We start from the raw sequence: 24,392 nt of genomic DNA on the forward strand, positions 1-24,392 counted from the left end.
TTTCTGTACCCAGGACAGTGTTTTGCATTTATCGAATAATTCTCTTGCATCTGAAATACATTCTTGTAGTCAAACAAAATTGCAAAATCAGAAAATATTGATCGGCAAAAATCCTATTTTAGATCTCTTGTGTTTTGTTATATGTATGACAACTTCAACTATTTCCACTCCAATATTATGGGTAAACAAAGTATGCTATTGACACACACATCACATTTTAAGATTAATTAAACGACGCAAATCGATGTAATTCACGGTACACAATTTAATATTTTAATAAAGTTTTTTTTACAGCAGATTCAAATGAGGAATAGTGGCGATAAAGAGAAAATCTAACCCAGAAAAATAACTGTTACTTTCTAGCGTGTAGTTCATGTGTAAACAAAGGAGGTATTACCTACCGAAAATACGAATAATATAGCTAAAAGCATGATCACAAGAATACAATTAATGAAGATACTTACGTTAACAACACCAATGAACAAAAAGTAACCTTAAAATACTCCATTGAACTCGCAAAATTCATGAAAACAATAAAAATTCTCCCGAAGCGAACTAGCCTAGTCCGCCATTGTTTTCAAGCTAAATAAACCGCCTGACGTCACAAAATGTATATACAGTTTGAATGCCGGTTTTAGAGCCTGTTAAAATAGAAATTCCGAAGTCTTTTAAACATTACTGAAAAAATCATTGTGATATCTTCAGGTTATATCAATTCTTTACTACTTTAACGTATGCACTCATTCTTTTATTCTTATATAGTTAGAATTATTAAAAGAAAGTCAAAAAACATGCCTGTCGACATTCTCACTATGATTATCAAGGTGGCGATATATACTTCCGAGGAGGGTACCCTCCTTCCAAAGATAAAAACACGAAAGCAGATAAGTTTAAAGAAACCAAAGCAGAGTTTTATTTACAACTAAATGTCAATCTTTCGAATAATAACAAGAAAAACGACATCCAGTAAGCAGATCATACCAAACCAGAAGGGTGCGGAACAATGTCAACACCGATGTGTTGACATTCTTCCGGGTCGACATTGATGCTATGTTTATCCGACGCAGTGTTGACCTTATACAGGATCCTCGTATATATATATATATATATATATATATATATATATATATATATATATATATATATATATATATATATATATATATATATATATATATATATATATCAATGACGAGAAAATATTATAAATCAGACAAGGAACAAATAATATGATATCAGTTTATGACCAATACTTTTACTGTTCTCTTTTAAAGACACTGTAACATTTATTTACAGCCTTGCCAATGGGTTTTTTCATATACGTTTTGTTTGTTTAAGAAATATCAAAAAATATCATGAACATGCATATCATATCACTGTGCATGTTCGAATGTATTTTCCCTTTTAGTACACCTATTCCCTCCGACATTTTAGGTAATGAACAATACACACCAACAAGTGATATTTAATTTATCTATGATGTGTATGAACCCTCGTTATCTGGGTTTTTTTGTTAATAGATAGTGTATTCGACTTGATAAGTTGCTCATTTAACTTTGCAATGTCCCATTAACTTGTTTGTTATAATGACTTTGTAACGAAGTTAATATTTTTATATTGGTGATTTCTGGCATAATGACCAGAAGCGACAAACTAAGTAAACGTGTGATTATATGTAAATTTTATTGTTCCTAACATTTGCATATATTTGAAAAAAAATTCGCATTTTCTAAAATAATAATTCACGTGTTTAAATTTAAATACACGCGTACTTTATAAATTGGTTATCGTAACCAACTACATGAATCTTGTTAATAACAAAAACAAAACAATAACTTTTGATAGCTCTATGATGTTTATTTTTGCATTGCCACATTTGTATTTTAATACATTCGCATGTAATTTTAAAATGTCTTTTAAAAAAACGATTAAACATGCAATAATAAAAGTAATTGTAAAAAAAAGTTAAAACATGAATAACTAAATTTTCATTTACTGAATAGGCACAGAGCCCAAATCTGTAAACCAACATGATCGTAAAACAAAATATGCAGATCATTTAAAACAAAACGGATATATACCATATGCATTGATGTATATACACACATATGAGTCTAAACATTATGTATAAGTTTAAATAGTTACTGGTAAAGCTTGAAAGTTTCTCGACTAGAAAATCATTATTCACGGAGTCATTAAATATAGACAAGTAATCTGTTCAAACTTGTTAAAACTAACAAACAGTTGACTCATCATTTTTTCGACTAACTTAGAGAAACACCTCCTTTTTTGAATTAAATTACATAAGGAGTACATAGGTTGGGCTTTAGTTTGCATTATGAAACTACTTATTTTATTCTTTAAAAATAGGTAGATTACACGATTGTTTGTATTTTCTTCAACACTTTTTCAAGACAAAGTTTGGAACTACAAAAAATAGGATATGGTAATAGTCGTAAACAAGATTAGAAATATGGCCTGCAATTAAAATGTTTTTAACAATAATAAAAAAGATAATGAATTAGAAGTCATAAAAGCAAAATCAAAAATGAACACGAAGACAGTGATTGATGGGTCTATAGAAAGCGCTGGCTCAAACTAAAATATATTATTGTGCATTTGTTGTAAATGAAGCCATAATATGTTTGTATTTTACGCCTTTTTTAGCTCACAAAAAATGAAAGCTTAACCTTTTTTATCACTTGTTGTCCCGTATCCGTTTGTCTGCATGTCATTTTTCCACCCACTCCCGTATGTACGATTATTCGATTTTTTTAAATCTTCTTCAGAACATCCGGGCTTATTTCAGCCAAATTTGGCACAATTCATTATTGCGTAAAGAAAGTTCAGACTTCTTTGAAAAAAAAGAGCTATGTTTTTTTTCTAAGGTAGGATAATTAAGAATTTTCGAAAATTTGTTGTTGTTTGTTTTTTGTTTTTTTTGAAACTTCAACAAAATATTTGGCTAAAAAAGCTGAAACGTCTGCGCTGGCATCTTCATGTAAATTGTTGTCAGCTAAACACTTCGGGCCACATTTGGAGCAGGGGTCGAATATTAAAACAAGGAATTATGGGGAAAATATTAATTATCTTTTTTTTTTTAAACACAATCGACCAGAAAGCTGTACCTCGAGTAAAAACATGCTTATAAGGTAGCAACTTTGTTGGATTTTTTTGTATATGGGGAGAGACTTGGGCTTTATTAGAAAAAAAAATTAATAATAAAAAATAGTAAAACAAATAATGAACACGAATCCATAAAAGCAAAGTAAAATATTTTACTAAAAAGGCTGAAACGTCTGTGCGGGCATCTTCATGTAAATTCATGCTAGTCAAACATTTTAGGGCACATTTGGAGAGGGAATCGAACATTTACACATGGATTTATAAAAAAAATATTTATAATTAAAAAACAAAACAAAACAAAACAAAAACAAAACAAATATACAAAAAAGCTGTAACTTGAGTGAAATCATACTTATTAGGTAGATACGTTTTTTTTTTCCAAATCATGATCCCCAAAGTAAATTAGGCCACCATAGGGATTGATTTTGTATATAGGAATAAATAGAGAAAAATCTTTAAAATTCGTTTTTTAAAAAACTCATACAGAAACTGTTATATGTATTGTAGCATTCTCAGTTAACGTAAATGGTAATTATTCTAATCATGAACCCCGGTGATAGGGTGGAGTTTACAACTGGTGTCAAATTTCTAAAACGGAATATGCATATAACTTATTTGTTTAATGATCTTATTATCAAATACTAATTGACCAGAGAAGCTGTAACTTGTGTGGAAGAATTATAAGAAACGGTATATTTCACTTTGTTCTCAAATCATGATCTATGGAGGCAGATTTGGGCTTTATCAGAAACAATTTTTGGACCCCACACAGGTTTGAAAGTTTGATGAACATTTTTTAAATATATTACCAATTGTCAACCATCTTAAGAACAGTAATGTTCAATATCAGCAAGGACTAGGACATAACCCTGTTTAATAGCGGACCTAATGTTAAACGTTATAATTTTTGGAGATAAAAAATGATCATTTTAAACAGGATTGCTTCAGCTACATAAGCAAGACATTTTGTATATTATGTCATAAAGCATGTTACGTATTAAACCCTCTCTAAATTGCCTTTTTTTATAGGATTGTCGCTATTCATTCCTTTAACTCCTCGTAAGGAGTTTCTGGGTCACGTTGACCTAGTTCGGTGTAATCTCCCTCTGCAGCTGTGTTGTCTCCCTTTAGGTTTGTATAGTTTTCTTCTTCAACCGTACCCTGTACATCATCGTAATGTTGTGTCATAATTTGCGTTTCGAGTTTGTCAACATATGTACCCTGTAAGTCATCGTAATGTTGTGTCATGTTTTGAGTTTGAAGTTGGGTGCTTTCTTCGCCATGTTTACTTTTCTGATGAATATTTCGATATCGTCTGTCATATACAATAAACATTGCCACCATAAACCATGTCAAGCCCAGGAGAATAGAAACAAGGGAGATTGCAATAATACATGATCTTGATGCCACTTCTCCTGAAAATACAAAATACAGCGACTAAATTGTAAATATAACGTTTTAAGAAATTATTTTTCTTCGTGTTTTTGTTTTGTTTTTTTATGCTATACTTAAACGCACCTGCTGATTCCATACTTGAATTTTCCAAAAGGTTATCTTACAAAAGAAACCAACATTTTGATTTTCGTATATAATAAACTAGAAGGACAATTATTATTTTAAATAACATTCTCTGGGCAAGATCAGCATGATATTGGTCTATAACCAATTGTTTGAGACTGGACAATTGATAAGCAATACTGATTAATTGTTCCACTTTGTTTTGATTAAGCTTTAAAAAAAATTACTCCGTTCCACTTAATCATTTTTTTTTATTTTAAGGGTGTCTTGTTAGTTCAAAACATGCTGATTAATTCAAAGTAACCTTCAGCGTTGATTGTGATTCTAGTGACTATTTGTCCTTTGTATGATAGTGTGTAGTTTCCAAAATAAGTATGATCCTTCACGGGGATGAAGCTTTCGGTCACGTGTTTGTATGACACATCTCCTGTAGAAAGTATTGTCCTCGCAGACACTTGCACAGGACCGTCCCACTTGAAGTCAGATGATTGTGGAGGAGGGTTAGCAATGATTGGAACAGCAACATTTATTGTGGTATCCATTCCACTTTTTGACCCATATGTGGATTTGAATCTACCGGCTTTATCAAATCTGGTGTTACCTGTAAAATGCAATTAATACAAATATTCCATATACCTTTCATATAATAAATTTTGTTGTGAGCATTATTAGTTTTTAATGATTTCTATACGAACATGAATTTAATTGACATGCATTTAAAATGTTTTATCTGTAAAGTAATATATCTTGACTCCTTCTCTTAAATGACTTTTTTTCCAATTCAAATAACCGAACATGACTAGCCCGATCTTAAAGAAAATAGTATTCTAGACAATGTTTAATGTCAAATTGTTCCTTTTCTCAACCAACATTCTTTCTAATTGTACACTAGCCAGTTAAGACGTTGATAACAAGTGGAAATGATTCTTACAAAGAACGTTGATGTTTATCACTGTATCTGTGTTGTTGAATCCTGTAGATGTCCCTCTACATCTGTACGTGTCTGTGTCGGTACATTGAGCCGTGTCTATGGTGTAGTTCAGCCATGTCCCCTGTATCTTACGGAGTTCAGTCTCTGAATGGCTCCTACTTAGGCGTATTGTTGGGGCGGGGTTTCCATCCACGCGACACGATATTCTCAATAGTGCGTTTTCATTCAATTCGATTTTACGTTTTATTTCGCCATTCATATACAAGAGAATATCATCTAAATCTGAAAAGAAGATGATGAAATACATTATTTCAACCAAGTTGTTTGTATATTGTTTGATCATATTTGTCGAAATCTTCCTTTTTCAAAATAAAATAGAGAGCATTCTGTTCTCCATAGCTAAAGTGTGTTCCCTTATGTTCACTCATGTTAACCCTATTAACACGATCATAAAATACTGTAAATGTATCATATTTAGCGTGTACGATATTTGGCGGAATACGATTGTTCAACAAGTTAGCGTGGATTTGATTTAGCGCATGTCCAAATGTACTTATTTAACTACTTATATATTTTACATTTGCCGATGTTCTTAATTTAGCGGACGCTGTTTTCCGCAAAAGACACTAAATAGAATACACAGCCAAATGTAATACGTTTACAGTACGCTATGAACCCTCTAAATGGGATCACTCGTATTTTTGTTACCTAAAGTTTCATGTTGATTTTTCTTACTATAAGAAAATTGATGAGGATTAAGTGAAGCAGGATTATTTGAAATTTATTTATTTCTTATCAATAAAATGCTTCAAACAAGATGTCTATTAATATATATTTTATCAATCAAGATGTCTTCGTTTTTTTTCAATGCTTATGTTAAATTATTCCGTTTTCGAAGTTCATAAGGTATGATATATAGTATTTTTCACAGTTAGAGATCTTAATCCCGGGATATTGCATGTGCTATCACTTTTCGGAATTGTATTAATCAATTGCAGACGAGTTTTTGTTCCTGTATTATATATTCTTAATGATCTCAAAATCCACTTCACAGTCTTTAACTTTATCATAAAGGAGTTTTTGTATATATGTACATTTTTTTGTAAAAGTCTTTTTTCTAGTTGCATGCATATATAGAGCAATCTTTAATCAAACCAACTAGATAGATACGTTTGATATTTTTATACTTTAATCAAAATGCACATGTTGTTCATGTTATTTGCTTCACAACCGATCGTTCAATTCGTAAACGAAAATATTGCAATATTTGTTTAATAAATCGGTATTATCATGTTCTAAGATCACCCCTTTTCTCCCCAAAACTGTATACAAACCCACAAGGTTCCCGGTATATATTGTAATGGACAGAAACAAAGCATTTGAAAATATTACAACTGAATTATCAATAGGTTCATATCCCTATAAAATACTTGCATTGGACATCAAGTTGAATGCTTTGTTTTAATGTCTTATCTCCCCGATCTGCTTTGCATCGGAATGACAGCATATCCCTCTGCACTTGTTGTTGTAATAACGTCCCCATCACTGAACGAGCATCGCTGACTCCATCGGTGCCTTTTACTCTCCACGTTATATTACACAGTGGATTGCAATCCGCTGTACAAACAAAGGGACCAATAGTCTCCCCTTCCCCTACTGTTAATTTGTCATTGATGTTCAATATAGGTTCTGGAGTGATGATTATTTTGTCCGGTCCGTCTACAAAGATAGAGAAGCATAATTTTTGTTAGTTTATGTGAATGTATTTTTTTCCCCATATCAATATCAATTTACAGAACTAATATTCTTTTTATACATCTATTAAAAGTTTTCGATATTACACTAGCCGTTTTTTGTGAATTTCGAAATCACATGATTGTAAAAGATTGGTATTAATACTTTTTGATCAGAGGGTATAAGATTATCAACACTACATTTGAATTCTGAATGATGTTTCACACAGTAATATTCTTCGTTCTATACGTGTCTTGGAGATTACGTTTACTGTGACGTGGTTAGGAATGCTTTTAAAAATCACAATGGGGATAGCATTAGAAGTAACAATTTAGGTTGTTTGACGACTGTGGTCAAATATCTGCATTGAATAAAAACCCTTTTTCGTTATATTTGAATAAGTATGCAAAAAACTAATATTTAATAAATTCACGAAAAGACCAGGTCTAAGAAAGTATGGGACTCGATATTTTGAATCTACTGCGCAACTCTGAATGACGTATTTAAACCAATTCGCGTTCATGAAATTTGTTGATTAAATTTTAATGTATTAAACAATAAAATTTATTGCGGAAAGGATTTCATATTTTCTTTTAAAATAAAACGTAAAAATAAATGATAACACTAAGTTAATTTAACCCACAAATCTTATTTTACGACATATACATCGGTACGGTTTTCGGCAATGCAAAGGAAACGTGGGTTTGATTTTGAACGCTGAGAAGACCTTTCACCACATAAAGGTTGCTAAAACTAAAACAATGGATGGTCTAGTGCAAACATGGACGCTCTCTTGGGCAGATTAATCATCTATTTTGATATTACAGTTGATTAGCTCAGCTGGAGGAGATGACGTCCGACAAAGCGATCTATCCAGGTTTGACCTACATTCGTTGATAGAGTAAAAGTATTTGTTTATCACCACAGGGTTAAGTTCGTCGAGACTGACATTTTTTTTTATTGACGTTTCTTCAATTTGTTAGTCCCGGCGAATCATGCTGGAATAAGAGTAAAAGTAAAGTTGGTATGGGCATCATCGATTTTTTCTTACGCTATGCCGGTGTAATGCACTATAATCTCAGCGAGATTCGTCGAGGCTGAATTTTTTTTCTCTCAGATTTTCAGTCTATACGAATCAGAGACGTCCGTCAAAAATTTTCAGCTTGAACGAATCTCGCTGAGATTATAATGCACTTGTGATTGCATGCTTTGGTCTCTACTCATGAATATATACATATGCCTATATAAGTTGCATCGTACATATTCATGAGTAAAGCCCCAGGCACCTTAGATGTAATTTATGATTTAAAAAAAAAAATAATCAAAATCATGTATACAAGTGTTGGCATTATAGTTCTATACACATATCAAAATGCAACAGATTTCTTAATATCTCTCATTATTTAGAGTTAATTCAAAACTATTTCAGAATTTGTATCATGATGTCATAACAAACATACGGAATCTCCTGTTGTCTATATGCATAGCAATTAGTCGTCGAATCATGTGGCATCCAGTTTATATTTTAGCTACATGTAGAAGCTGCATATAGTGTCGACTAACTCTGATTTTTTATCAGTAATGTTTGATGCTATGTCTGAGTGAGGTAAAAAATTGTTCACTGACAGCCATTTTGTGTGGCGTTAAATGATAGACTATCGGAAACCCATGACTCAGTAGTTGTATGTTAAGACATAAATACAGATTGAACACTTTAGCTGATGATATTTGCTATGGTATGCACACATTGACAAACAAAAAAAAAAATTAAATAGGTTTAAAGTAAGTGTCAAGTAACATTTTGTTGTTATGTAAAACTCAACCTCAGATGGTGTTTTTTCTCAGTTAAAACATTGTCTTAAAACATTGTCTGGAGTTTTTTTGTGACATTCATATCAACAAATCAAAATGCCAACAAAAAACCCCGAAAAATTGTCACTAACTGTGCAAAATTATTTACGAAATCGCATGCCAATGACATTTTAATGAATGATAACAATTTCCAAAATATAAACCCCACAATATTCATTGATTTGGCAATAAGGTAAAATTTAAACTGTACTATTCCATATATTGTTGAATGAGATCTAAAGTCCCAGAAATTGCTGTGCCATTTATTTCAATTGATTCAATTCTGTTTAATACTTTAAGCACGAGTATCCCAATCGAAAGAATGTCATTTTCTTTTAAAATTTTGTTTATTTCTGTGAATTTTAAACCATGTATTCTTTTATTAATTTTTTTTTGTTTTTTATCATCAGGTATAGGAATCTACAAGATAAAGATTAGTATTTTCGTTTATTATGAGAAACATTAAGGCTGATTTTTTTTAATCAAATCGAAAGAAAAATAAATAGTAACATTAACACAAATATTGGTTAAACATTGGATGCTAATCATGTGAATAACATACAACGTCTACTTTCAAATCATTCAGTATCTTAAAAAAATGTTTATACTACATCCTTGCCAAACGAAAAGGGGATGTTGTAGGTATAAGCCAAGGAGTTTTGATCTTGTGTGTTTTAATATTTATGTTATTGAGTGATAAAAATGCTGAGAGCGATGTTCATTCAGGTGCAGTAATACATTGTCAGCTTCCATATTTATGTTAGAGTGGTCATACATGTCAAATTTGAGAGGGTTTTTTTTATTTGGGTGCATTATTGTATAAGTTTGTTGATCTATTACATGTACATGTGAAGACTTCAATGTCCCGTATAAACTTGAATAGTATTAAAATGATTCATACATTATATATAGTTGTAACAGTAATTGATGTTGTTCTACCAAATGGCTTAAAATTAAATTCGCCCTTTATACTGTGCATATTGTACATGATGTAATACCGATTTTGATTCTTTTATATGTTTTAGATTTGAAAAAAAAATCGTCAGATACATGTAGCAAATCATAAATTAAATATTATTCGTATATACCTAATAGAATCATTGTGTTCCTACCTTGCATCCTGTTATAAGGTGCAAATAGTTTATTTTTTTAACTTAAACATAAAAATTTGGATTTAAATAAATAAGCTTTTACTTTTTTGTGAATTTTTATACGGTATTTGCATTATAATATGGTATTGAATCATGATTTTTTTAAGTATACACTCTCAAAACTGCAGCCGTGTGTGCATACAAATTGAGTAACGTGCGTTAGCGCGTTATGAAAATTTGTATGCACACACCGCTGCAGTTTTGAGAGTGTATACTGAAAAAAATCATGATTTAATGCTTATTTTTACATTTTTTTTAACTTCTTGCCTTGTCTGCAAATGTGATTCATACCTTAAAATTCCTATTTTATCCTAAGGGTAAGTTAATATTAATGGAAGAGCCAACGTAACAGCCACAAGCGTGAACTTTGATTTTCGCTTGTGACGTTGCAGTTTACAGCGTTCAACGTTTGTGACGTCATAATAAAACTCGTCGATTTGACATTTGACTACTTGTTGCATTTAGAGGCATTTAAAGATCACAGAATTTAATGGAAAAACACAGTAGAATGTAAATATCATAATATGATGAATTGACTGAATGTTCTGAAACAATAAAAGTTAGTAATACTGTTTTTATTTACACTAAAGTAGTGTTTAAGTAAAAATACTGCAAAATTAAATAAAAACAGAGACCAGAAGAATCAGACTGCAATATCTTTTTATCTAAGGCATTGACATATGAGTGTCTTGTTTCCTAGTGAAAGCATAACATTTGTCTATTTCATTTAAGTTCAAAAATAAAACTGTTTGTTTTATCGAAACATATTTTTGACCATTTTGCATTGAAGGTTAACACAAAAAGCAACATTTTTGAACTGTGCAGAGGAAATTGCACATTTGCTCATTGTTAAATACTGAGGAGCCTTTCAGAAATTCTTATTTTTTAAATTTCTCTTCTGTCAATGTATTATTAAGAGCATATACGAACATTGAATTGAAATGATAACAAACTATGTAGAATTGCTTCATTTCTATTGCAAGTGGTGTATTTTGATGAGCGGAAGTATTTCCAACAAGGGTATGTTTTGATACCGTTATCATGGAAACAAACATATTAATTCATCATGAATTGTTATATTCTTCTAGAAAAAATACAATGCAATTTGTTGAAACATATTTTATAATTTTTTGCTTACTTTAGTGTCATTCACATACTTCCTTAACTGAGAAACTGCTTGATTAATGATAAGCTGCAATTTCATTTGACATTAAATTGGATATTGAACTCTACCGGTTTATTTAATTAATCGATCAGTTGCCGAATTGGCGTGTCAACTTAGAGCAAGTTCAATATAATAACGTTACTGGATCAACCACTGAAAATAGCTAATTTTCGTTTTCTTTTTCATCCTTATGATAAAATTTCTTAATAACGAAGAAAATAAACACCTACCCCTTTCCCAAACTTCGAAGCTTCTTTATATACCTTACACTTATGAAGAGGTTCCTTATGTCGACAATACTAAATTACATTGACCATACTTACACATTGGGTTTATCTGTACTGGGTCACTCCTTTCAGACTCCATGTCTTCTTCTGTCGCTGTACACGTATACCTGTTGTACTTGAGATCTTTAGTTACTTTCAATATTAGAGTTCCTCTATCTATCTTTGTGTCGTTGACAAACCAGGCATAGGACAAGGTGAGGAGCTTGGAGTAGTAGTCAGGGGCTGAGGTTGATTGACTGGAACACGTCAGTGATGTGTATCTATTGACCTCAACGTTAAGATCTCCCGTTAACTTCGGCTGAGAGGGTTTGTCTAAAATTGATAAGAATACGTGTAAAATAATATTTTGATTTTATTGAACTCAACGTTGAGAATTTCCTTTTATGATCGTATTTAAAAGTTTGTCTAAAATAAGGACAAAAATATGAGAGAAATTAGATGCTGATTTTGACTTTAGAAATTTTGCATGCATACAAAGAAATGAAAAAAAATCTAAAATAGCTTGTCATAGTTATTTCTTAAGAAAGGAAACAAAATGGAACAAAGTTTTTATGTAGAAAGTCAAGGTTTCCTATTACGCAAGGTTTCAAAGTTTTGTCTTAAAGTGATTAGAAATTAAAAAAAAAAAATTAAGATGTCTTGTCATATGTTTGTATTTGTATTTTGTATTTATTTCTCATACTTACTTGTCACGGTTTGTTATTGTCTTTTGTTTGTTCATTTTTTTTAAGAAAGGAAAACAATTAAACAATAAAATGTTTAATGTAGAAAATATTAAATGTATAAAGGCATATTTTAACGTCACTATTATGTGCCGTTACAGAAAAACATGTGGGTTTTTTATTGGCTATTTGCAATTTAAAAAAAAAAATAATAAAGCCTAAAAATCAAAAAATGATTTCTTCATCTTAAATTAACTATTCAAAAGAATAGACATGTTTATAGAAAACAAAAATGTAACGAATTACACTATCATTAGTTATACGATTTTGGTTTTTTTTTATATTTTTATCCATTTTTCCAAGTTTTAATTTCAATTTTTTGCGTAATTAAGAAAAGATAGAAAAAAATCTACCAATTTCAAGAAAAATAAAGTACGTAAGACTACCAACAGAAAGAAAATCAGGTAACATATATCTCAATTAATAGTCGTTTTAGTAAGAACAACAGTTTATATTCTAATATCAACATTAATGCAATTGTTTTATGTTTTTTTAAATTGTTTTTTTCAATTAATTTAAACATGAATACATTTTTATTCATTTAAAATAAAAATCAATATATGTTTTCACTTAATATGACCTTATTTTATTTTTATAATTCCTTCAAATTTATTATTGATATCAAATAACGCACACACGCCGGACTCAAGGGCACGTCCATTATCTTTTTCTTTGCCACATTAAACTCACAGTTGATTTTGAAGATACGTGGTCACGAATGGAATTATTATATTATTATATTATATTTGACTTGATTTTGACCACTATTTTTTCTACCACGTAAATCTTTGTCCTTACAATAAGGCTGGGAATTATGAGATTTGTACATTTAGTTTTGCATTATTGACTTCACTTGCTGTTAAATGTTTTTTACACACCAGATTTTCTACCAAATACCTAACTTTACCTCTGAACACCAAAGCTTTTTTTTTCAAACAGTTGCATTAGTGCATAACAAAGAAACAACCCACAGTGTACAATTCTAAACTCATCAATTAAATTCAGATGTTACCCGAAACAATCAGTACAACACCTCCACCTGACCACGCAGCTTCCGCCGTAAATCCGCCATTGTAATACCCAGCGTCATCCAGAGTTATGTCCCTTATCTCAAACATGATGTTAGTGGAAGCAAACGGTCTGGTGAGGTATGTGTACCTTGTTGACTGATTATATCCTCCATAACTTACTCTACTGCTGCTTACACTAAATATAGTTCTGTTTTCTCTGTATGTGTGGTAGGCATTATATTGTCCGGCTACTGGAAAGAACGATGCTGTCCATGATAGATTCACTGTGTGTCCTACCTTGGTTTTAATTTTGAAGACTGAAAAAAAAAATGCAAAGAAATGTTATGAATGTATGAATACCATGCATTCAATTTGAGAAAGATAACTTGGGGTAACATTACACGACAAATTTCTTCCATTAACAAATATTAAGACAGGTAAACAGGTACTATCCAGAAGTACTATTTCAATCATCTTTTAGTTAAATGAATGTTAAATATCACGATAAGAATTCCAACCCTAAGTAGTTTTTTTCTATGGAAGATTTTTTAAAATGGAAATTTTGTGGGGGGGGGGGGGGTTGTTTGTGTTTTTTTTTTTGGGGGGGGGGGGTGAAGCGGTGGGGTGGGGTGGTGCTTTTGTTTTGTTTTTGTTTTCGCTTGTTTGTTTGTTTTTTTTGTGTTTTTTTGTTTCGGGGGGGGGGGGGGGGTATTATTCATTTTCATTCATTAGAGATTTCCATGCGTTAACAAAACATATTATTACCGAAAATTTATAAACAACCTAGTTACAGATATTGTCAAAGATGAGAAGTAAGAGAGGGATGAATGTTTTCTTATGACTTTAATAGTAGTTATGTGCAGAATATTGTTGATGTTTATGAACGTTTTTACACAGGAAGGATTGTATTACCTACAATTTATGCGTGCGAAGGTTCAACATTTTTACAACATAGCATGTTAACGACTTTAAATATAACCATTTTCATACAAGTTTTTTGCCCCAAGTTTATATTTTATTATAACGGCAGAAAATCATTTATATTTAACTGTAACATTTGTTTTTAAAAGCAGAGAAATAAAACACCATGTTTTTTACTATTTAAAATGAATAATTCAATAAATGGGGATATTTGATATTCAAGATAAGAATTTGATAATCTCGGTATTTAAATATATTATACTTTAAGATTAAGCAAGTGTATTCTGTGATTGATTTTTCTTTTAATCTTGTTTGATTGTTCAAGTGTTTTATCACGTGGTTGTTTTGAATGGTGTGAGGTTTATTATATACGGTTCAAACTATGAATTTTTTTCCTATGCATTAAACGTTTTCTCGAGGTGCACTTTACAATATTTTTATTAGCTATTTATGTTGTCAATTGCTAGGGTTTGGGTTCCACCAAAATAATGTCTTCGTTTTTAATTCAGTCAATGTATAATACTTCGTTGAAAAAAATTGTATTATTTATTTTTCGGTGGGGCTATTTACATGGGTTGTGGGTTTTTTGCTTATTTGCAGAGATGTAACTTCGTGGATGCGTCGGTGTTCAGTTTCACTCGGAATACGAAAAATACTAAATCTTGTTTTATATGTTTCGTCAAGAAGTTCATTCTTTTGGCGAGGGCTATCAACGAATATCCCTTATTCTAATGAGTTCAAAGTATCTGTCATGAATTCTGTAGTAAATTGAGACTAATTATTAGTGCTCACATATATGTATTTTAGGCATATAGCTGAGAGTAACTGAAAATACAAAATAATAATTTTTTTTTTAGAAATACATTTTGAACTATTTTGTTGTTCATACAGGTTTTCATAATTATGACGCGTTTAATGAGTTGGTACCCAACATTCTGTTAAAACAATAAAAATTAAAATGAATACAACCTCTTCAATGGCATTTGAAAGCACAAACTTTTATCTGGTATATGTTTATTCATTTCTTAAAATACTTTGTAAACAAATGATCCACTTTCATGGAATTTTCATGAACTCATTAAATATTAATGTTAGAAAAATACCACTGTATGCCAGTCTGTTGTCAGCAACTGATCTCAGACAAATGCATATAAATTAGTTTTGTAGATACATTTTAAACTATGTGTTGTTCATGAAAAATGTAGGATTTGATATGACGTTTGATGAGTTAGTATCCAACACTCTGTAAAAACATCAAAATTAAAACGAGTTCAAAGTCTCCAATGGCATTTGAAAGCAATGATTACCTAATGACCTTATTTATGTCTATTTATTTTACAAAATACTTTGTTAACAGAAGATTCATTATGATGACATTTACATGAAACCATGAAATATGAATGTTTAAAAAAATACCATTGTATGTCATTCTGTTGTCTGATCCAGGTGTTCTTACGTTGATAGTGATTTTGTCATACAGCAATACATCTGTCACAATGTACTGTGTATCAGTCACACGGGTCCAGTAACCACTTGTTGTGTTTCTGGTAATGAGGACGTTATAGAAGGAATAGTTTGACGGTCTCCATGTAAAAATCAAATTTCCTGACATGAAACTGGTTGATATTTGTAAACTTTGACCTAAAATGCATATTGAAAGTGGCATAAGCAACAGAAAGAACAAATTAAAGAGTAATCTATGTTTTTTTTAATGTAAAGGTAAGCATAAAAGTAATTAAATGAAACAAAACTGCTCACCATATCGCAGTTACTTTAACTATGTACAATTGTTTAATGTTTCTAAAGTAGTTAATTGTTACACAGTTTTACCAATACCATTTAGTGCGTACTAATTGAACCCATATAATAACGGCCGTGTAACAATAGTTATTTTTAGAAATTAACATGTGTATAGTTGTTAAGGAGCAAATGACACTCACTCTGAACAAAAGAAAGCAGTCCACATTTGATGATAAACAAGACTTTCAAAAGCGGCAACTTGACCATCCTTTTATTTCCTCCAAAACTGCTATAACAGTGTAGGTTGATACTGAGACTTTTAAAGTAAAGACAAATAATATCTTCCTTCTTCCTCTAAAATGTGTATATTTATAAATGCATGTGTTTATTCCTTTACTGATTTTATCACACTTGTGTCGCTAAGAACTTGCTTCCGGAGGAAGGTCAGTAGAAAAGGTATCCAGTATTATTAATGTGCGGTAAATATAATGTTTCCATTTTTGATTTCCATTTTTAAGGATATAAATTTTCATCCCTGGGGTCAACTAGATGCTAAAATGACGTTTTTAGCAAAGACATAGTTTTTTTTAATCCTCAATATGTTATGCACTAGCCAGATGAACCTTTACGGTTGTCTCCTAATGTGTAATGGTTTCTTATTGATTTTAACCCTAAGAGTTTAAAAAGTACCACAATATACTTTTGCTATAAAAAAAAATAGTTTCTAAAAATCCTCAATGCAATGTTTACAATTTGCACAATAGCTGAATCGTATTTTTAAATATAAGTGGTGTTTCATGGAGATTGTAAAAATTACATGTTCATTTGTGGGTCCAATGTTACAATGACGTTTATCTTTTTAAAATATACATGGCTTCCAAAACTCCTTTTTCTATCTGTTGAGGAAAGGCGAAGCAGATACTGGTTGTGTTTCTGGATTTTTATTTGGTGGATTTTTTATATTAGATTCAACTGGTTTACATATAGCAAGACTTGGCCAGGACTCGTGTCAGATATTGAGGAATGAAAAAAATACAACTTACATAAAATATTTATTAGAATAACAAGGGCCGATCTCAAGAAATTTTGAAGTACTGTTGCTTATTCACTGTTTTCATTTACGTAGGTCCCACTAACCTCTCCAATCCCATAAATTACGATTGGATTTGCTGCATTATTCTTTTTTTTTTTAATCATCCACGTTCCCTTCGAGTGAGATTTTATGTTCTACCCCCCCCCCCTTTCATTATAAAATCGAAAGTGAAAATAAAGGAAACAGTTTCGCATCTAAACTGTCATATGTCAATGATTTAGAAATCCGTTCATATATTCAGTACCTGACGCGTTATCTCTTTTCAATGGCACATTTGCAATACAGTTAATAGCGCGATGGTGCAATGGCACGATGACGATGACGTGATAACGAACTAACGATGGCGCGATAGATGATGAGTGTCTTACCTTTTTGTCAGGCTAGCTAATCATGCCAATGTTAATATCAGATCAGAAAGTACTATTTTTTTCTTCTGTGTAACTTGTTTTTTTTTTTATTAAAAAAGGAAGTTTATATGGAATTTTGAATATATGTTTTTTAGCATTGCTACGGTTATTTGAATAGCGAACCAACCACAGGATTCTAGTTGCTATTCGAATAGTGAATAGCGAAAAGCAAATAGAACTCCAACTTCTATTTGCCATGCAAATAACCGTTTATCTATACCGCGAGAGAAATAACACTACTAAAATTAAAATTCACTAATATTCCCGAAAATCGATTTACTATGTCTGACAATTATTGTACATTGACTGTTCAACTGTACATTTCTACTGGCCAGCACTGTAACCCACTGTACGCCATTGTACATGGAACTAACTAGCACTGTACCGCACTGTATATTTGAACTAGAAAATCTTTCCAAATATTCTCATTTTAATATTATCTTTAATACCTAGTTATATGCAGCATTATTTCAACAGCTTGTTGAAATTAGTTTATATATAAACGTAACATGTGTTTGTTTTGTAAACTTCATGTACCGGTCATTGCATTATAATACACGTGCTTAACCAGCAAGGTTACAGATTCATTTTGTTTGGAATATTGCAAGCTTTCAACTACATGTAATATGACCGGGCTATTAAGTCCCTTTGTTTCGTTTATTATGTACCAAAGTTCACCAAATTGACTTAGAATGAGCAAAATATATCCGAAATTGTATTTTGTGTTCACATATCCAGGAATGACTGCACACTTAATTACAAAAGAATATAATGTAGATAACACGCACATTCCTTGCTCATATGTTGCCTTCTTTTAATAATATATCTAAAAATGTCGGGTTCAAATTTTACCGGCAATAACGCCTTTTGTAGTTTGCGTTATGAATTTTAAATATGAAAACTTATAAGTGAAATATTAACGTGGATAGTTATTTTAAAAAAGAAAAAAAAACTTGAAAAAGGAAGTTTGTAACTGGTTAAGTGGGAAGGGGGGTCAGAATCATTAAAACAAGAATCTTGAGAAGCAAATAATAAAAAAAACCATGGGAAATTCGCCAACCGCCCGGCAGAAATGGAAACCATAATCTGCGAGCGTGTAGGATGGGGTTCGCGCAATACACCTTGAACTTCTATTTAACCGGTAATTTCACTTTTATGTATTCTTCAAAAAAGTGAGGGGGTCATTTTCATCCAGTTTTAATTTTCTGTTTGTAATGCAAAAATGTTTGCTGGCAAAAAATGTTAAAGGGGGGGGGTCATGTTACGTTCTTGAAATATTTCTGGGGTCTTTTTTCATCTACATTACCTGGACACTAAGTTTTGGTGTCAGGAAATACAATTAAGACTATTTTTTATCATTCATCGGGCTCGTAATGTACCAATAACGAATAGCTTGCCTCCATACCAAAGTGTCGTTTAAAATCTAAAAAAGCTAAATTACACTGAGACGCAGTGAGCCCACAGTAAGAATGTTTTTGAGAGAGAGAGAGAGAGAGAGAGAGAGAGAGAGAGAGAGAGAGAGAGAGAGAGAGAGATTAGAGAGAGAGAGATAGAGAGATTAGAGAGAGAGATGAGAGAGACTGATTAGTCAGTTGAGTCTGTAGAAGACGTTAAATCTCTGCATGTTTCTAACAGTGGCCTCAAAAGCTTTAGTGGTTTGGGGATTAAGTTCATAAGGTACAATCTCATATTACATCTGTTTCCTTGTTTTGACAGCTTGTTATCACATATTTCTAACAGTGGCACTGAAAGCCTTAGTCATTGGTCAGGATATAGCTCCTTCATACTGGAGGTAAAATCTCACATTAGATCTGTTTCCTTGTTTTGCACAGCTTTTTATCACATATAACTAGACTTCGGGTTGACATTGCATATCGGACATTTACAAAATAGATATCGACACACCGTATTATTGACATTTACAGAACAAAGATATAAGGCCCCAATAATGCTATTAATTTCACTACACTTTCCTTAGTTTGAATAATCTAACCGTGTCTCGGTAAAAGGGCCTCACCACAGTTAGAATGCCTTCCATATGCACGTAATGTAGCAGGAAAGTGTATCATCGCTCCGGAACGATTTTGGAGAAAATTAATGAAGTTGTCTTAAAAATAACAATCAAATTCATCATAATAAACTTGTTTGAGACTGTAAATACCTTTCATATAAAAATGTTAATCCATATAATGGAAGAATTCAACACTTTTTCACCAACGTATATGCATATTCTTTTCTACAGAGACAATGCACAGAGCGCATTCTATCGAGATAGTGGGTCTGTAGGACATTTGTCATTTTTAAGATAAAACATATTCTATCTTCACTCTCCTAAGAAATGTAATGTAATTTTTGTTTGCATGTAATCATATATTTTTTTGTCATCACGAAGACAAAAGTAAGTACATGTACTTAGTTGAAATGTATATTTGTTATTGATACTTTCTCTCATAAGAAATCATTAAAAGATATTGTAAAATCCAAAAAATCCAGATGATTTCCGTGATTAGTTTTAGTAATTTTTGCTGATTATTAATTAGCGAAGCGTAACGGAGAAAACATAAAAACCAATTGATAATATTCAAGTACTAATGACGTTAAGACTATTTAAAACAAAAGCAATATTCTTCCGATCTATCGGTATCTAAAACCAAAAAGTCGAGTCTATTTCTTTAATATAGTAGTATAGATGTGATAAAATCACGTCACATTTCACGATTCTGTGTTAAAATTACCCATGCGTAACCTATTAAAATTTTGTCATGATCACGACATTAAGCCGTGCAAGAGAAGATACATTTATATGATAATAATTTAATTCTGGTTGTAACGCACTTTCTGATTGGCCAAAAATTATTTTATATCTTTATATCGTATAAAGAATGTTGCCTACGTCAGTGTAAGACTAACGTTAAAAATATACCAATACGCCTGATGTTACGTTTGAATTTTATACAATTTTACGTCATTTTAAAGGTCAATTGACCGTTCTTTTTACAATGAAGAGTAACAAATTTAAATCATAGGCAATTATTCAAAATGTAATAGTTTTATACGATATAAAATGGTTTGAAACAGTTTACGCTTTTTTATTTACCGATTCGCGGTAATAAAGCGTAAACTGCAATAAACCATTTCATATCGTATAAAACTAATAAGTATTGAATTATATCCTATAGAAAAAGATAAAAGGGTCAATTAATTTAGCAAATTATAGTTATTTTGATTTTAGTGATTAGTTAGAGAGAGAAAGAGAGAGGGGGAATGTACTTATATAATACTTAATATCCGACATGATTTTAATTAAACTTGTTATTCTAAAATGGTTGAATATATAATGGTTCTGTTTATTCATAATTGTGTATAATATATAATTCAGTTTCATTAAATATTCTAAATAATTAGGATACCCCTATCAATTATATAATATCTTGAGCAATTTGTCAGACTGACAATTTATATAGTTTCTAATTAAAACAGTTGTTTTTATTTATTATGCATGCTACATGGATTTTGAATGCATGCCCGGATCTAAGGGGTATTGTCTTTTATTTAAATAATATACATGCTGGTGATATGTCTTAGACCACTTACCAACCCCAAACCCGAACCCCTGCGAAAATAAACCATAGACATCATTTGGATTAATTTAAAGATATATAAGCTCATTCATTTTCTTGTAAGCAATAAAAGAATGTCGAGACAAATCAATACAGATTTTCGTCTAAAATATATATTTTTAAAGACGTAAATTTGAAGGACATTTTTTATACATTTTTTTCTTTAAAAATAAGCGTAACAGTACCGTACAGTGTTTGTCAGTACCCTGTACAGTGGTGTTCAGTGGGGTGCAGTGATTGTCATTACCCTGTACAGTGGCGAATAGTGGGGTACAGTGTTTGTCAGTACTTTTTACAGTGGTGTACAGTGGGGCACATTGTTTGTCAGTACCCTGTATAGTGGTGTATAGTGGGGCACATTGTTTGTCAGTACCCTGTACAGAGGTGTATAGTGCTTGTCAGTACCCTGTACAGTACTGAAGTTCCAAGTTCTTCTTTATATAAGCAACTATATATATTAGCGTAAATTCAAATCATACAAAAACGTGACAATTTCTTGACCCCAACATCATTTTTTATAAATGTTTTTGTCAAACATGTGCATTGTTGGGAATATGCTATTCTTTATGTTTACACGTAAACAAAGTTTAATATGAATTGCCTTTAAAAATTCTAATGATTTAGTTTAATAATACATGTTTACATGTTTATTCTTTTGATGATAATGTACTTAGCAATATAAAAGAAAGGCAATCCAAATTTTACAATATGCCATATAATTGTTCGCCTACAGCGTAGAAAACAGATGTCATTTTACAAAAAAATAACACTTCTGTGCTATGTAATCAATACGTCTTCTGTAATTCACATACACTCTATGCCATACACACGTGGACTTTATGCTTTATCAACTAGTTAAACGCTGTACATACATTTATATCAGCTTTCTAAAAAACACTCTAAAAATAAACATGCAAACTTCTTTGTGTACAGCCAATTGTATAACATGGCTTGTTTTGATATGAAAAGTGTTATAAAAAATCATAACTTACTGTTTTATCCTTCAAGGTTGACTGACTAATATCTAACATCAATACGTGTATATAGAGCTGCTGAAGAACCTGTTGTTGTTGTTTTTTTTTTCTTTTTCCGGATATTGAATACCGATAATACAAGGAACCGGCAAGTGGTATTTTTAAGAATTCCGTTAAAACATGAACAGTTTCATTACAGTTGTATAAAAAACAACAAGAGATGATTTTGTTCATTATTTTTTTTAATTTCAGCATTTAGTAAGAGTAACCTTTGATAAACATAATTTTTTTGAAAAATTAAAAAACCAAATTCTAAGAGATACATGTATAGTAGCAATATTTTAAGTTGTGTTGAAACGTTTTTGAAAAAAAAAACTTAGATGTTTAACGGTTTTACATTAGAGAACAAAACTTAAAAATGTGACACTTAATTGGAATTGTTTATCATTATTGAACACTTAAACTGTTTTTATGGAAACAAAAACCTAAAATGTCGTGCATTTGTCTTCACTAAGCAGTAGCAGTGAAATGATTGATAGTTTTACGTTCAACGGATATTTATTGCGAAGGGCTTTATGACAGATTTAACCACGCTCCGACGAAAATTATCCCCTCATTAAATTATTATATTATTTCCATTTTTTTTACATTTTAAAACAACATAAATGAAAGCCTGTATTTTGTCATGTAGCACATGCTTTGTATAACTACGCGGCGCAGCAAGTACTTTTTTTGGTTACGCTATAAGATACGTCCATTTTGTGTCACTCATCTTTTATGATATCATTTGGTTTTATGCTTCAAAATTGATTTGTTTTGTTATCACATAAAAAGGCAGTAAAAAGGTAAATATATAGTTTTAGTTTATGTGTGCAGTAAACAAGCTGGATTTTTTTCTTAAAAAAATAGATAGATTATACCAGATTTATGTCAATTTTTAACACGCTTTTCCAAAACAAATAAAAATAAGAAAGATTGTGAAATATGCCATAATTAAACAGGAAGTAAAAATATGTAGTGTCGTGAAAAAAATCCAATAAGATATATAAAACAAATAATGAATAGGAAACAATAAACACAAGATCATGAATAAACACAAGGCAAATAATTGATGTATCTATAAAACGTGTTTTGAATATTTACGTAAATGTGGACATAGAACGTATACATGTTACATTGTATATCAATTTTACCCCTGTTTTAGCTTACTGAATCTCGATACGCTAGAGAGCTTTTCTATTACTGTTTGTCCAGTGTCCATCTCTCCATTCTATCTGTCTGTCTCTCTGTCCATCCTACTGTTTGTTCTTACGTTGACTTTATCTTCGGATAATTCGATATTTCATAATTTTATATAATTTGTTGATTTGTTGTTTTGTTAACTTAAATAATTTGCCAGAAAGGCTAAAACATCTGAAAAGGCATTGTCAGGTAGATTCATGTAACTAAAACATTGTGACAACATTTACTGAGGATGCAGAATTTATAGGGAAAAAATACATTTTCTTTTCAAAAATCAATTTACCAGAAATATGTTACCTGTATGAAAGCATCCTCACGTAAAGTAGCTACAAGAGTTATCAAATCATGATTTCCTTGGTAAATTGGCGGCACTATAAGGCTCCAATTTATTACATTGGTGTGAAGAGACACTGACCTTTAAAGTTCGTTTTACAATATTGCCTAGAAAAACTGTTACATATATGGAGCATCTTGGGTAAGTGTAAATTCTAGTGGTTTTTTTTTTCAAGGTCCCGGGTGGTAGAGTACTTTCACATGTGAGTCTTATTTTCACACAGACAAATACACAATTTTAACAAATCAGGAAAGAAATTTTTCCGTTGTTGGTGTTCAAACATCAATGATATGAATTAGGTTTTAAAGAGAGATAAAACAGAAGTTAATGACAGCAAGTAGACTTCATAGCCACCATAAAAACGGACATATATCACATGCCAATGGCTAAGAAGTCTTGAAATAATGTTGGTTTTTTACGGCATAGTGTTGTAGCGACTGGGAAGGAACTTGCAGGCTTTTGTCCTACACGGTTTAATTTCTTTAATATCTATTCATGTGATATTCAGTTAATTTCCTGGGCTACATTTCTGACAATTGTTAAGCCCTGTTTCATTTAGTTTACAT

The 24,392-nt window shown here is 31.2% G+C and overlaps 1 protein-coding gene across 3 annotated transcripts; it reads right to left on the minus strand.

Moving 5' to 3' along the window:
• Window positions 1-1,849: 1,849 nt before the first annotated feature.
• Window positions 1,850-22,363, minus strand: LOC128170992 (uncharacterized). 3 transcript variants are annotated; one of them, XM_052836755.1, is made up of 9 exons: window positions 22,269-22,363; window positions 15,833-16,057; window positions 13,498-13,812; window positions 11,800-12,075; window positions 7,010-7,294; window positions 5,576-5,857; window positions 4,949-5,245; window positions 4,645-4,680; window positions 1,850-4,541 (listed from the first exon to the last, which is right to left on the minus strand). In XM_052836755.1, exons 2-9 carry the CDS (start codon window positions 16,026-16,028, stop codon window positions 4,168-4,170), a joined length of 2,061 nt encoding a protein of 686 aa, XP_052692715.1. In that variant the 5' UTR covers window positions 16,029-16,057; window positions 22,269-22,363; the 3' UTR covers window positions 1,850-4,167. The 3 variants fall into 3 exon arrangements, with proteins under 3 accessions (XP_052692715.1, XP_052692713.1, XP_052692714.1); XM_052836753.1 differs by lacking the exon at window positions 22,269-22,363 and adding an exon at window positions 16,357-16,509; XM_052836754.1 differs by lacking the exons at window positions 4,645-4,680; window positions 22,269-22,363 and adding an exon at window positions 16,357-16,509.
• Between the last annotated feature and the right edge of the window lie 2,029 nt (window positions 22,364-24,392).

Source organism: Crassostrea angulata, chromosome 2, assembly GCF_025612915.1.
Source record: "Crassostrea angulata isolate pt1a10 chromosome 2, ASM2561291v2, whole genome shotgun sequence".
NCBI lineage: Eukaryota > Metazoa > Mollusca > Bivalvia > Ostreida > Ostreidae > Magallana > Magallana angulata.

Bases quoted from the DNA above. Each gene is read 5' to 3' on its own strand.
- LOC128170992 (XM_052836753.1), bottom strand. From the start codon at position 16,423: ATGGTCAAGTTGCCGCTTTTGAAAGTCTTGTTTATCATCAAATGTGGA. The intron at 12,076-13,497 runs GTAACATCTGAA...TATCAATTTTAG, and splicing joins TGTTGTACTGATTGTTTCGG to ACAAACCCTCTCAGCCGAAG. The intron at 4,542-4,644 runs GTGCGTTTAAGT...TTGTATTTTCAG, and splicing joins TTCAAGTATGGAATCAGCAG to GAGAAGTGGCATCAAGATCA.